The sequence below is a fragment of the Nerophis ophidion genome, linkage group LG01, assembly GCF_033978795.1.
Source record: "Nerophis ophidion isolate RoL-2023_Sa linkage group LG01, RoL_Noph_v1.0, whole genome shotgun sequence".
NCBI lineage: Eukaryota > Metazoa > Chordata > Actinopteri > Syngnathiformes > Syngnathidae > Nerophis > Nerophis ophidion.
Window position 1 is genome coordinate 18998946 of NC_084611.1, and position 10549 is coordinate 19009494.

Here is a 10549-nt window from a genome sequence, read left to right on the forward strand (position 1 = left end):
GTGCTACTGTAGATTGTTTACTTCAGATGCAGACAGTGGTCGTCTGTTCAACTTCTTTAGTTATGCTAGTGGTGTTCCTCAAGGTTCCATTTTAGGTCCCGTCTTTTTCATCTATCGATTCAATCAATGGGTGACACGCCAGTTCAGTTCTAAAAACTAGAGAGTCGAACATTTTTGCAGATAAGTCTTAATAACAGTAGATCGGGGGTTCAACTTTTCCACTACTCAGGGGCCTGGGTCCCACTCACTGATTTTTTAATCTTACTCTTTATTTTAAACATATTAAATGAATATATCCAACCTACTTAGAGTTTACAACATTGTAAAATGATATCAAAGCATGTGTTAATCACAAGGATTATTGTCAAGGCTGAGGTCAGACTGATTACAAAAATAACTACTTTATTTCCTTGAATTGCCGCCGGGGCGCTAATGAATTTAAAACCTCTTCTCACTCCTGCGCTTACCAAAGGCATGCGGTAAAAGTAAGCATGCGCTAATTATTTTAAAACCTCTTCTCACTCCGGCACTTACCAAAGGCATGCAGTAAAAATTTGAGTGTGATGTAAGCTTGGACCTTAAATCCTACTGAATACCTCTTAATCTTCTTCCCTTTATGCGATTTCAAATTACCGGCATTGAAATCAGCCTCCTCCATTTTGAAAATGATGACAGGGAAGTGTCACTCGTGACGTCACGAGTTTGACCAGGCGGTAATACTAAGCATGCGCTAATTATTTTGGGAAGCGAGTTTGACCCGGCAGTAATTCAAGGCAGGTGCATACTATATGCCCTAGGGCAGGGGTGCCCACACTTTTTCTGCAGGCGAGCTACTTTTCAATTGACCAACTCGAGGGGATCTACCTCATTTACATATATCATTTATATTTATTTATTTATGAAAGAGACATTTTTGTAAACAAGTTAAATGTGTTTAATGATAATACAAGCATGTGTAACACATATAGATGTCTTTCTTTCACAAAGACAAGAATATAAGTTGGTGTATTACCTGATTCTGATGACTTGCATTGATTGGAATCAGACAGTAATGATGATAACGCCCACATTTTCAAATGGAGGAGAAAAAAAGTTGTCCTTTCTGTACAATACCGCATGAAAGTGGTTGGTTTTTGGCATCTAATTCATCCAGCTTCCATACACTTTACAAGAAAAACATTGGCGGCAAATCCCGTAGCTTGCTTGATTGACATTCACGGCACCCGAGGGTCTTGTGAGATGACGCTGGCTGCTGCCAGTTCATTATTATGAAAAAATGACAGAGAGGAAGGCGAGAAACACTTTTTATTTCAACAAACTTTCGCGCCGTCCCTTCCGTCAAAACTCTAAAGGCCGACTGCACATTTCCTATCTTCACAATAAAAGCCCTGCTTCATGCTGCCTGCGCTAACAAAATAAGAGTCTCAGAAAGCTGGCGTGCACAAGTGATGTGCACGCCAGCTTTCTGAGGGATCGCTTGTGCACGCCAGTTTTCCGAGACTCTGTATTTAGTTAGCGCAGGCAGCATGAAGCAGGGCTTTTATTGTGAAGATAGGAAATGTGCAGTCGGCCTTTAGAGTTTTGACGGAAGGTACGGCGCGAGAGTCTGTTGAAATAAAAAGTGTTTCTCGCCTTCCTCTCGGTCATTTTTAATAATAATGATCTTGCAGCAGCCAGCGTCATCTCACAAGACCCTCCGGTACCGTGAATGCCATTTAAGTGACGTCTTGGTGAAGATTGATGATCACTAATATTTAGGTCTATTTTTTTTTAAAAGCCTGGCTGGAGATCGACTGACACACCCCCCGCGGTCGACGTGTAGGTCGCGATCGACTTAATGGTCACCCCTGCCCTAGGGCAATTCAAGGAAATACGGTAATTAAAATATATTCCAAAGAAGGGACTCAAAAACTGATGAAACAATAAAATTACATACAATTAAAGTACAAAAAAAATCTAAGGTAATAATAAATAATAACGATGTATGTTTGAACCGTCAATAACATTTAAGTGCAAATGAGTAATACTGAAGGGAGACATCCAGACCCTCGGGGTTAGCTTTCTGGTAATTGTAGCAATTATGGTAATTGTAGTAATTTCCAGGCACAGTTTTCATGAAAAACACCAAATTAATGCACCTGTTCAACATAGAACATTGGGGTCCAAACTCGTGATTTACAGAACTGAGGCGTTCCTCAAGGCACCCCTTTAAATCCTCTCCTTTGGGTCATTTATTTATCATAGTGTGTTTTATGTAACTTATGTGTTACTGGAGAATCTTAAGTCATACTCGTGGTGTTCCTCAAGGTTCCATTTTAGGTCCTCTCTTTTTCATCATTCGGACTATTCGACTGGTGGCACGCGAGTTCAGTCCTAAAAACTTGAGAGGGTCTAACATTTTGCAGCGGATTCTTTAAGGGGTGTCAAACTCCATTTAGCATGGAGAAACGTCTATTCCTAAGTGGGCGGGACTGGTAAAATCATGGCATGGTAACTTAAAAATAAAGACAACTTCAGATTGTTTTCTTTGTTTATACAGAACACGCACATTCTGAAAATGGGCATATTTAAAAATAATCCTCTTGGCAAAACACTCCAAAGTTAGTTGAATGGATAAAAAGTAGTCTAGGTATCAACAACCTATTCAGTGGCCTAGTGGTTAGAGTGTCCGCCCTGAGATCGGTAGGTTGTGAGTTCAAACCCCGGCCGAGTCATACCAAAGACTATAAAAGATAATGGGACCCATTGCCTCTCTGCTTGGCACTCAGCATCAAGGGGTTGGAATTGGGGTTTAAATCACCATAAATGATTCCCGGGCGCGGCACCGCTGCTGCCCACTGCTCCCCTCACTTCCCAGGGGGTGATCAAGGGGATGGGTCAAATGAAGAGGACAAATTTCACCACACCCAGTGTGTGTGTGACATTCGTTGGTACTTTAACTTTTAATTCAACTACCCCACTTGTCATTTCCACGTATTAATCCTGTGCTAACTAAACAAACAAACTATTTAATAGGGTTGAGTTAAACTCTGGCAGCATGGTGGACCAGGGGTTAGTGCCTTTTCCTCACAATACAAAGGTCCCGAGTAGTCCTGGGTTCAGTCCCAGGCTCTGGATCTTTCTGTGTGGAGTTTGCATGTTCTTCCCGTGACTGCATGGGTTCCCTCCGGGTACTCCGGCTTCCTCCCACCTCCAAAGACATGCACCTGGGGATAGGTTGATTGGCAACACTAAATTGCCCCTAGTGTGTGAATGTGAGTGTGAATGTTGTCTGTCTATCTGTGTTGGCCCTGCGATAAGGTGGCGACTTGTCCAGGGTGTACGCAGCCTTCCGCCCGAATGCAGCTGAGATAGGCACCAGCGACCCCCCGCTACCCCAAAAGGGACAAGTGGTAAAAAATGAATGGATGGAGTTAAAGTCTGCGTCTACTTTGTACCTCTTGTTTCGGCTCCGGTCCATATTGTTTGCTTGCCTGACAGAATGGCTTTTGCGACATCCAGTGGTCACATTTAGGCCAGCAGTTTCTTTCATTAAAAAATGTGCAGCTCATTTTATTAAACGTATGTTTGACAAAACAGACACCAATTAAAGGGCAATGGTACTCCGGAATATAAAAAATGAAACTAATAGTTAAGGGAGATCCAGCCCCCCAGTCCTTAGTTTTCCGGAAGTCTGTCTCCCAAAACAAGTCAGTTGAATAACTCTGGTATAAAATGTAAGCTGAGCTCATGACAGCTGCAGTTTTCAAGAGACTTTTCACGAAAAACACTAAAATAAAAGCACCTGTTGGACTGTAGATGTAGAATCGTGGAAATGCACCAGAGCGTGGAAAGCTCTAGCTCTTGCACACACATCCATACACACGTATCGGCTTTTAATTAAGGGTTTCAATGCAATCCATTCAAGCAGGCGACACGTATGCAGACGTCTGCGCCAACGTCAGAGCAAAAAGGCTTTTATTTTTTATGAGACACTCAGATCAGGAAAGAAGGATGCAGCCGTGGACTAAGTGGCTGGCAAAAATGCATGCATGAATGCCACAAAGGTGTCTAAACAAGACTTCTACACAACAGACGTACTGAGCAAGTGTGTTAGGGCTGCAACAATTAGTGTGTCGCCGACAATTATATTTATCGACAATAGTCTCAATGTCATCGCTCTGGTTTTTCCAGGCAGAAGTGGGTCTCTGGCAAAAACAAGGCCAGTGCTAAGTTGTGTAGTGTGAGTATATTTTCTCTCATTTTTGTTAAAAACATAAACGCCTTGCTCATTTTGCAAAGAGGACGTTGTTTTTATGGCAGTATATCTGTGATACGGCAACATTTAAAGCAGAGACATGATGTCAGACATTTGCAGGGTCTTAGCCTCGGTAAGAGTGTTAGCTTCCAGTTTGCTAGCTAGCTAACAAGTGTGAGACGAAGTTGTGTGAAAAATAACTTTCACTATAATTTTTGCCAAAGTCAGTCATTTAAACGTGGTTTACATCAATCCAGGAACGTTTTAAAGCAACGTCAATTTGCAATGTCGGGAAAAAAAAGGCTCTTTAGCAAACCCGAACAAACACAGAGGGACTGACAGGCAGCAATGTGGAGGTATCATAAAATTAAATATACAGTCTATTAAATAGACAACATTTTAAGAATTAATAAAATATATTGTTCTACACATTGAGTCTATTAGAGCAGTGGTTCTCAACATTTTTTTCAGTGATGTAACCCCTGTGAACATTTTTTTTTTAATTCAAGTACCTCCTAATCAGAGCAAAGCATTTTTGGTTGAAAAAAAGAGATAAAGAAGTAAAATGCTGTGAAGATTTGGCGGCATGGCGATGCCGAGTTTGTTTTTCCAGGGATGCGTTGGCATGAAACACAGCGTAAGGTAAGATACAAGATTTATTTAACAAAAGAAGCGAGGAACAAAAATACTGGAGCTAAGCAGAAAAGGCAAACAAAGGGAGCTAGCATGAGCGCTAGAGAAAACGAATAGAAACAACTAAAATTTGCCACAAAGGCACACAAAGGAAAAACAAAACCATTAGCATGAGAGCTAGAAGAGAACAGAGGCGTAGCGTATAAGCTAGCGAGAATAAACATACCAAATAGTCTTCAACTGTTGCGTGTGAGCAAATTAGAGTCCGACAATGAGTGAACAGAAAAGGCTGGCTTATAAAGGATGGTGATTAGTGGAACAGGTGTGTGTCTAGAAACCACGGCAGGTGAAAATACGTTGCTATGGAAACAGACAAAAAAACAGGAACGAAGGAGTTGCACTACAAAATGTGATACAGAAAAGAATGAAAACTACAACATTGAACGATCGGAGCAGCGAATCGCAACAAATACAGCACTATGTCATCAGTTTCTGATTTATTAAATTGTATAACCGTGCAAAATATTGCCCATTTGTAGTGGTCTTTCTTGAAGTATTTGGAAAAAAAGATATAAAAATAACTAAAAACTTGTTGAAAAATAAACAAGTGATTCAATTATAAATAAAGATGTCTACACATAGAAGTAATCATCAACTTAAAGTGCCCTCTTTGGGGATTGTAATAGAGATCCATCTGGATTCATCAACTTAATTCTAAAAATTGAAATGTTATCAACTAGTCTCTTACGTGAATGAGCTAAATAATATTACTTGATATTTTACGGTAATGTGTTAATTATTTTACACATAAGTCGCACCCTGGGCCAAACTACGGAAAAAAACTGCAACTTATAGTCCGAAAAATACGGTAGTCGACTAATCGTTTAGATAATCGTTGACTAATCGACTATTAAAATAATCATTAGTCGCAGCCCTAGTTTGGACGTTGCCTTATTGAGAGAGAGGGTGGGTTTGGGGGAATTGTCGAATCAATTTCCAAACATGCCAACTTTGGCTCGGCAACGCAGATCTACATATTCTGGATCCTCCTCGGTGCATCCGTCGTCATTCATTAGCCATCTCCGCTCTTCTTCTTGCCAGTCGCACCACCTGTCCTCCATGCAAATCTCCTATTTCCACCTCTGTTTATAACAAAAACACTTTCCATTGGCCTCCATAATACCACGCACCTCCCCTCCCCCGGAAGGGGTACACTTTACGCCAGGGGTTTTTGCCCCACTTCTGCACCCGAAATCCAACAAATATTGTACGGTTCTTGCTTTACGCTTACAGCTCCCGGGCGCGTGTGTTTACCTTGAGTAGGCGTACGGACGGCAGGAAGGCTGCGTGGCACAGCTTCCTGATGGTCCAGTTGAGTGGCCGCGGCGCGTCCAGTTGGTTCATGGTGCCTGCTCTTCAGCTTCCCCCGGCACCGGGCTCAAGCTTGCCCCGCCGGGGGGCGCGGAAAGGGGAGAGGATCTCCAACTCCGAGCACGGTAAAGCGCACAAGTCCCAGGGCATGACCCTCCAGGCGCCACCATCAACCACGACCACGGCTTGGAAGAAGCCTAAAAGATGAGCCCACTTGAGCAGCTCCTACCCCCGTACCCTGGAGCCCTCCTCAGGCCCACACACATCCACGGAGTCCGAGGAAAGGCTGGGGGAACCCAAAAAGCATTAGTTTCCACAGAGCGCACGGTATTTCCCCCAAGTGGCGCGGAGCTGAGGAAGGCACTCAAGTGCGAGAGGGATGCAGGTTGGAGAAAAAGAAAGAGTGGGGGGGGGGGGGGGGGGTAGAGAGAGAGAGAGAAGCAGTGCAGTGCAGAATAGCGCAAAAGGGAGAGGACGGAGCGCATCAAGCGGTGTGACGGCCAATGAGTTACATTGGAGGCTGCGTTTCCACCATTGGCTCCACAAGAGAGAGAGAGAAAGAGAGAGAGAGCGAACGAGGAGACAGATGATGCTGAAGAAGAAAAAAAGCAGAGTTGTGGAAAAAGACAGGTGATGACAGAAAGGAGGACAGAGAAAAAAAACTGAGTGAACCGTTGGCGGTATCGTCCTTAAGAGGGAATCCTGATGGAGAATGGAAGAAGAAGAAGAAAAAAAACGGTGTTTCTATTCCTGCAAGGAGTGCGACCTACTTACTGGTTTGCAGATGCCGCCTAAATCGGTTACGCAAGATGTTAAAAACCGGGGACGTCGGTTTTCCTCACCCGCTTTCCTCAAATGATGCGCGTGCAGTGGAGTGAAACCACGTTACTGCTCATGGAGCAATGCTCTTGGCTGCTAGCAGCGGTCCCAACACAAGGTTTTATGGTCCACACGGTGCGTCCCACAGGCTACAGTCCATGATGGTGTGTACCCCACAAGGCCAGGAACTGCGGGTTTGTGTGGGTTTTGGTCACTGGGTTTTCTTTCTTTCCCTAAATCAGTGGTTCTCAACCTTTTTTCAGTGAACATTTTTTAAATTCAAGTTAAATTAATTAGAGCAAAGCATTTTTGGTTGAAAAAAAAGAGATAAAGAAGTAAAATACAGCACTATGTCATCAGTTTCTAAATTATCAAATTGTATAACAGTGCAAAATATTGCTCACTTTCTTGAACTATTTGGAAAAAAATTATATAAAAACAACTAAAAACTTGTTGAGAAATAAACAAGTGATTCAATTATAAATAAAGATTTCTACACATAGAAGTATCCATCCATCCATTTTCTACCGCTTATTCCCTTTTGGGGTCGCGGGGGGCGCTGGCGCCTATCTCAGCTACAATCGGGTGGAAGGCGAGGTACCACCTGGACAAGTCGCCACCTCATCGCAGGGCCAACACAGATAGACAGACAACATTCACACTCACATTCACACACTAGGGCCAATTTAGTGTTGCCAATCAACCTATCCCCAGGTGCATGTCTTTGGAGGTGGGAGGGGCCTATCCCCAGGTGCATGTCTTTGGAGGAGAGAGGAATCCGGAATACCCAGAGGGAACCCACGCGGTCACGGGGAGAACATGCAAACTCCACACAGAAAGATCCCGAGCCTGGATAACCCCTCTGCCACCGTGAAGCGCACATAGAAGTAATCATCAACTTAAAGTGCCCTCTTTGGGGATTGCAATAGAGATCCATCTGGATTCATGAACTTAATTCTAAAAATTTCTTCACAAAAAAAGAAATCTTTAACATCAATATTTATGGGACACACAAGACAAAAATTAATATTGCATTGTTGCATTTTTTTCTTCACATTTTATGAACTTACATTCATATTTTGTTGAAGTATTATTCAATAAATATACATTTATAAAAGATTTTTGAATTGTTGCCATTTTAAGAATATTTTTTTAAAATGTGAAGTGAAGTGAATTATATTTATTTTTATTATATTTATTTTTATTGAAAAAAAGAGATAAAGAAGTAAAATACTGAGAAGATTTGGCGGCATGGCGACGCCGAGTTTGTTTTTCCAGGGATGCGTCGGCTTGAAAAACAGCGTAAGGTAAGATACAAGATTTATTTAACAAAAGAAGCTAGGAACAAAAATACTGGAGCTAAGCAGAAAAGGCAAACAAAGGGAGCTAGCGTGAGAGCTAGAGAAAATGAATAAAAACAACTAAAACTTGGCACAAAGGCACAAAGGAAAAACAAAACCATTAGCATGAGAGCTAGAAGAGAACAGAGGCAGAGTATATGCTAGCAAGAATAAACATACCAAATAGTCTTCAACTGTTGCGTGTGAGCAAATTAGAGTCCGACAATGAGTGAACAGAAAAGGCTGGCTTATAAAGGATGGTGATTAGTGGAACAGGTGTGTGTCTAGAAACCACGGCAGGTGAAAATACGTTGCTATGGAAACAGACAAAAAACAGGAAAGAAGGAGTTGCACTACAAAATGTGATACAGAAAAGAATGAAAACTACAACATTGAACAATCGGAGCAGCGAATCGCAACAAATACAGCACTATGTCATCAGTTTCTGATTTATTAAATTGTATAACCGTGCAAAATATTGCCCATTTGTAGTGGTCTTTCTTGAAGTATTTGGAAAAAAAGATATAAAAATAACTAAAAACTTGTTGAAAAATAAACAAGTGATTCAATTATAAATAAAGATTTCTACACATAGAAGTAATCATCAACTTAAAGTGCCTTCTTTGGGGATTGTAATAGAGATCCATCTGGATTCATCAACTTAATTCTAAAAATTGAAATTTTATCAACTAGTCTCTTAAGTGAATGAGCTAAATAATATTACTTGATATTTTACGGTAATGTATTAATTATTTTACACATAAGTCGCACCCTGGGCCAAACTAGAATTATATTTATTTTTATTATATTTTATTTATATGTATTTATAATATTTATTTATGATTGTATGAAATGCATTGTCCGAACGTATGGAAACAAAGAGACAGCTACAATAAAAAGCCTTGGATTATAAAGGGACTACAGAATGCTTGTAAAAAGAAAAACAAACTTTATAGAGATTTTATAAAAGTAAGAACAAAGGATGCTGAAACGAAATATAAGGTTTACAAAAACAAATTGATAACAATAGTGAGACAAGTTAAAAAAGACTATTACAATAACTTACTAGAAAAAAAAAAAAAACAATATTAAAGGGACTTTGAATATTCTGAACAAGGTAATAGGTAAAACATCGGGGCCTACAAACCCACCAAGCTCTTTTATCAATGAGGATAATAAGATGATAACAAATATGAAAGAAGTAGCAAATGGATTCAATTCTTTTTTTGTGAATGTTGGACCCAAATTGGCAGAGAGTATTGAAGAACATAAAGATATACAGAGTGGACGGAGAGGGGGAAGCAAAGTGCTACAGTCCATGCTTTTAGGAGATGTTAGTGAAAATGAAATTCTATCGGTTGTAACAAAACTGAAAAATAAGGCATCAACAGACAGTGATGGTATTGACATGATAATTGTAAAAAAGACTATTGACTGTATCATCAAGCCTCTGTTCTATGTTTTTAATTTCTCTTTTCAAACAGGGACTTTTCCAAATAGAATGAAGGTAGCAAAAGTAATTCCACTCTATAAAACGGGAGATAAACATATATTTACAAATTACAGACCAGTGTCACTGCTGTCACAATTTTCAAAAATAATTGAAAAAATATTTGTAGAAAAATTAGACAGTTTTATTGAGAAGAACATGCTGTTGAGTGAGAGCCTGTATGGATTCCGAAACTAATAGATCCACTGCTTCAGCTGTAATAAATATAATGGATGATATAGCAACAGAAACTGATAATAGGAAATACATTATCGGTGTGTTTATCGATCTTAAAAAAGCATTTGACACAATAGATCAGGGGCGCTCACACTTTTTCTGCAGGCGAGCTACTTTTCAATTGACCAAGTCGAGGAGATTTACCTCATTCCTATTTATAATTTATATTTATTTATTTATGAAAGAGACATTTTTGTTAACAAGTTAATGGTGTTTAATGATAATACAAGCATGTTTAACACACATATATTCCTTTCTTTCATGAAGACAAGAATATAAGTTGGTGTATTTGATTCTGATGACTTGCATTGATTGGAATTAGAAAGTGGTGCTGATAACGTCTGCATTTTCAAATGGAGGAAAAAAAAAGTCCTCCTTTCTGTCCAATACCACATGAAAGTGGTTGGATTTGGCATCTCATTT

General features: G+C 40.3%; 1 protein-coding gene across 6 annotated transcripts in view; it reads right to left on the reverse strand.

The window, feature by feature from the left end:
• trpm3 (transient receptor potential cation channel, subfamily M, member 3) overlaps positions 1–6610 on the reverse strand; it is a 400472-nt gene extending 393862 nt beyond the window's left edge. For all 6 annotated transcript variants that reach the window (XM_061897816.1, XM_061897779.1, XM_061897795.1 and 3 more), the window contains exon 1: positions 6185–6610. In XM_061897816.1, the coding sequence (XP_061753800.1) occupies positions 6185–6274 (90 nt within the window). In that variant the 5' untranslated portion in view covers positions 6275–6610. The remainder of the gene's footprint in view (positions 1–6184) is intronic.
• Between the last annotated feature and the right edge of the window lie 3939 nt (positions 6611–10549).